The 5,059-nt window shown below is 41.9% G+C and overlaps 1 protein-coding gene across 1 annotated transcript; it reads right to left on the bottom strand.

The window, feature by feature from the left end:
• Window positions 1–249: 249 nt before the first annotated feature.
• Window positions 250–1,182, bottom strand: LOC116822023 (olfactory receptor OR9H1-like). The gene has a single exon (XM_032775577.1). The coding sequence runs from the start codon at window positions 1,180–1,182 to the stop codon at window positions 250–252; it is 933 nt and encodes a 310-aa protein (XP_032631468.1).
• Between the last annotated feature and the right edge of the window lie 3,877 nt (window positions 1,183–5,059).

The raw sequence follows: 5,059 nt of genomic DNA, 5'->3' as shown, positions 1-5,059 counted from the left end.
CCAAGGCACTTAGACTTAGCCTCTGATTCATCACCCTTACATTTTGTCTGGGATTTTAAAATGAGCCAAAGGGAGTTAGATGTTAATTCCCTTAGGCCGCTGAAGGTCCCTGCCTTTCCCTATAATATTCACCAGCTGAGACCATTATTCCATGGAAGCGCCTTGTAGGAATTCCGCTGTCTCTGGCACCTATTGTTGTCCCTCCCAGTTACCTGCCCACTGTTGAATTGCCTTGCTACTTCAGGGAGCTCAGTGTAAAAAGCCTTTCTTTTTTAGTTGTCTTCTCAGGGCCGCTTTCACTTCCTTGTTCCTCAGGCTGTAGATCAAAGGGTTCAGCATGGGGATGACAATGGTGTAGAACACAGAGACAACTTTACTTTGACCTGGGGAGGTTATGGCCCCAGGCTGAGCATACATAAAGAAGACTGTCCCAAAGAACAAGCTCACAGCCACCAGGTGGGAAGTGCAGGTGGAGAAGGCCCTGTGCCTTCCCTCAGCAGAGGGTATCTGCGTGACAGTGGTGATAATGTAACCGTAGGAGATAAGGACGACCAGGCCAGTGCTCACTATGATGAACCCGCACACAGCCAGCATCACCATTTCATTGGCAAAGGTGTCAGAGCACGAGGCTTGCATCACTGCAGGGACATCACAGAAGAAGTGGTCCATTTTCCCTGGCCTGCAGAAGGACAAGGTGAATGTAAAGCCTGTTTGGATGCTGGAGTTGAGGCATCCTGAGAGATAGGAGCCTGCCACCAGGAAAGCACAAGTTCTCTTGGACATTGTGATTGGATAGCGCAGTGGGTTGCAAATGGCAACAAAGCGGTCGTAAGCCATCACGGCTAGGAAGAATGCCTCGGTGGTCCCAAAGAGAGAGAAGAAGAACATTTGGGCAGCACAGCCATTGTAGGAGATGGCTCTGTGCCCCATTAAGAAGCACAGCAGGGCATTGGGGGCAGTGACGGAGGAGTAGCAGAGGTCCAGGAAGGACAGGTTCTTCAGGAAGAAGTACATGGGGGTGTGGAGCCTGGAGTCAGCGCTGATGATGGTGATCATGCCAACATTCCCCACCAGAGTGACAGTGTACAGAACCAAAAAGAGGACAGAGAGGAAGACTTGCAGTTCAGGATGGCCTCCAAATCCCATCAGGATGAACTCAGCCACCGTTGTGTGGTTTTCCATGGCTCTTTTTGTATATGGAGGAAAGAAGAGACAATTTGGGAAGAATGTTGTTTCCTTAATGAGCTCCAATCACCATGTTGGTATACACTAGCTGTCAGCAGACACATGCAGTGGAACAATCCATTGCAACTCTTGGCATGGGTCAGAGAAGACAATACATAAGTATCACTCTTTCTTGCAACAGGTATTGTGCTTCTTCATCATAAGCAAACATCCACATGTGAAATTTATCATGTTGGAAGTAGACTGGTCCTGAAAGTTAAAAAAAGGTTGAAAATGAGTGAGAGAACTTTTACAAGCCAGAAAAACTGTAATAAAAATGTAGACCTAAATACATATATTTCATAGAAAATCTAGAAAAAAGAAAGGAGTGAGGGGAAGTAGAGAAAGAGCTTAGAAAGGGAAAACAGGGAAAATGTGTGAGATAGATAGATAGATAGATGTGAAACCTTAAGTATGGACATTTTGGGGGAAAGTTAAATGGGAATCCATTAGATAAGAACCAACCCAACATTTTTACAAGAGCCAATCTCATGACAGTTTCTTCATTCATAGAGGCAGAAAACTCAGGCTTTCACCTCACAAGAGTTCAGCCCAATCCAGTCCAAGCCAATTTGTCTTCTAGCTAGAAAACCATTTGCCTGATTCATGTCCAAAGATCACTTCTTTACTCCTCATTTGATAGAGGAGAAAAGGGATCCAAATTTTACTTTTGCTGAGACTGGTGTAAATCAGGAACAGATGTGAAGCCACATTGCTTAATGCTGTACTAGAAAGTGCTTGGATACTAGCATGAGGAGTGCAGTTTAAAAACCTATTTAGAATAGAATAGAATGTGAAAATATGTGTTAAGCTCAACTATTTTCTCCTCTCCCCCACCTTGATGTAAATCAGGAGTATCTCCATTGGCATCGGCAGGACTGTTTCTGCTCTCACTCACTCCAATGTTATTCTAGTGTATCCCCAGAATGGCCAATGTAGAACTTTGTTGTAAAGTTGGTTTAAGAGACAACAGAATCAGATATCATGTGTCCTTATGTTTAATTGTCTGACTGCACCACAGAGCCAGTTTCTCTCTCTTCCCTGCCTACTCACTGTAAACTAGTAATTATTTTAAATTAACTCTCTGCCTTTTCTAACTTAGTTGTCTTCCCACTCAAGAAGGACTAATATTTTGTCACTGAAAAGAAATCAAGGTAGCTACTGGAAACATGACATGGTCAGATGATACTAAAATTACTTACTTTTCAGGTATATACACAACCATAGTGATTCACAGAAAATCCATTGCGTTTATTTCATTAAAAAAAGTGGATCTTAAGAAACATGATAAAGAAAAAAATAAAAAAACAATACAAAACCCTGAGCTTTGAAACGTTCAGAAGTCATATGACAGGAAAGCAATGACAAAAGTGCTTCCTTAATTTCACTGATTTCATACAGAAGAGAAAAAAAATATGAGTTTTCCATCTGCATACATTTGTGATTATGTTTTTGAATGTAGCTCAGCTTTATATATATGTGTTCTATGGTACCATAGGAAGCAGCAGCACCTTTCTTAGCTGACTCAGATTGAGTAACTCTGAGTGTTTCATTAACTCACCCTTTATCTGCTTTTTAAAGTGACTTTCCTTTTCCCATAGGACACATTCTTTAAGCAGTCAATTAACCTTGTTTTCCACATGTGTATAAGGATGTGATCTTTTTAAGAACTAAGAAACTAAGAATTGCTGGTGCTGTAGAAAGAGTAGATCCCACTGGAGAATTTGCTCACTGACTGCTAAATTTCAGAATGTTTTGTAAACAACTATTTGAGTGGCAGGATGGGTCTCTTGACTTGGACTTTAGACACCTACGTTTGGGTACCTACTTTGTCATAGACTTCCTGTGTCACTTAGGCCAGATTTTAAAAGGGATTAAGATGCCTACCAATGCAGAGAGGTGCCTAATGCACATTAAAATCAGTTTGAAGTCACCAGGAGTTAGGTACGTAAGTGCTTCTGAAAATCTCTCTAGGTTCTTTTCAGCATCTTTAGGCACCTAAATACCTTTACAAATCTGACCCTAAGTAACACAGAAAGCCTGTAGCAGAAGAGGGCCTTGAACCAGCCCCAGCACACACACTAACCACTGGATCATCCTTCCTTTCTGTAGCTCCAGCTCACATACACGATCCAACAGGTTTCTTGACCACTCTCAGTCTTATCTCTAACGTTTGGCTTCTCCCAAGGAGTGGTGCTGGCTTGAATAGTTTTGGTGGATGAAAAGTCCCATAACTTTGTTGATTGACTAGGGCTACAACCCACTTCCATTGTTAAAGCGTCCGTTGATTGCAACAGGAACAGGACAAGGCCTATTGCTATGGAGCCTGGGGCTGGAGACGTCCCACTGGGCAATAATGTGTTGGGTGTAGTTCCTACCATCCTGGGAAATTTTTACAAAAACGATTTTTTGGTGAAATATCAAAAAAGCAAAATATTCAAAATGAGGCCGTGGAGCATCATGAACATCACGATAGGTTCAATGCCTTATGCACCCCTCCTTCTCTTGGGGCCGCAATCTTCTGCTGGACTACACCTCCAATGATGCACCAGTTTTTCTCCTTGTTATATGGAGTGGGTGTGCACCATGGGAGGTGTATTCTGGCCATAGACCCCAGCCCATAGTGGAAAATGTCAACATAGACCACCCAAACTACAACTACTAAAATGCACAATGGTGTCATTGTGAATAGAAATATTTTTGGGTTTGGTTGAAAAAAACCAACTCTTCACGAAGGAGGCGGGGGGGTTAAGCTTTATTAACTAGCAGAATTGTTTGAGAAAATTTTGTTTGGTTGAAAACCCAATTTTCCATTTGCAAACAATTTAAATGGAAAATTCTTGGCCAGACATTTTTCTCTAGTCAAAGTCTGGTGCATGAGCTCAGATACAATGTAATAACTCCCCCACCCTTCACCATCATCTGTAAAGTTGGAACTTTGGGTCATCAGACCTAAATCACAGCCATCTGACACTTGAGGAGGAAATCTGTCTGGTAGCAGAGTAGTGGGCTGTTATCTTCTCTGTGGGCCAGTTCCTACAGGGGGATCCAGCAAACATTTTGCAAGTATTTTATGGGAAGTGTTAAGCACTGATTTTGATTGATTGTTGCATATTGATAACTGTAATTGCTGTTATAGGTCATGACAAAGGCATTTTTATTTAGTTGACAAAGAAAGATTTATTTATTATTACAGTACCATAACTCCAATGTGAGATTAGATCCCCCTTGCACTGCACACTGAACAGCCACAGGGATAGTATCTGTACCTCAAAGAGTTTGCATTTTTATTAAACAAGGTAGGTGAAGGAATTGTTATCATGCCTGTTTGACAGATAGAGAACTGGGACACAGAGACTTTTAATTGGGTTCTACGAAGGACTTGCGTGGAGATTTTAAATGAAAAAGGAAGAATTAGGTACCCAAATACTGTTGAAAACCAATGGAAATTGGGGTGAGACTTTTTATTTTTTAAATATCTAAGTGACTTAGGAGCACAAGTTCCATTGGCATTTGAAAAATCCCTCCCTGGATCCCTAATTTCCGTGGACAATTTTGAAAAATCCCTGTCCCAATGCATTGCCCAAGGTCACCCAGAGCTGAAAATTGACCCCCAGTATTCGGAGATCTGTTCCAGTAAATCAAGACCATCTTTCTTCTCCTAGTATCAGAGGGGTAGCCATGTTACTCTGAATCTGTAAAAGCAGCAGAGAATCCTGTGGCACCTTATAGACTAACAGACATTTTGGATCATGAGCTTTTGTGGGTGAATACCCACTTCGTCAGATGAATGTAGTGGAAAGGAACAACGACTGTGATGGGCTTGCAACTACAG

Source organism: Chelonoidis abingdonii, chromosome 14 (genome assembly GCF_003597395.2).
Source record: "Chelonoidis abingdonii isolate Lonesome George chromosome 14, CheloAbing_2.0, whole genome shotgun sequence".
Lineage (NCBI taxonomy): Eukaryota > Metazoa > Chordata > Testudines > Testudinidae > Chelonoidis > Chelonoidis abingdonii.
This window is presented reverse-complemented; position numbering and strand designations above follow the sequence as displayed.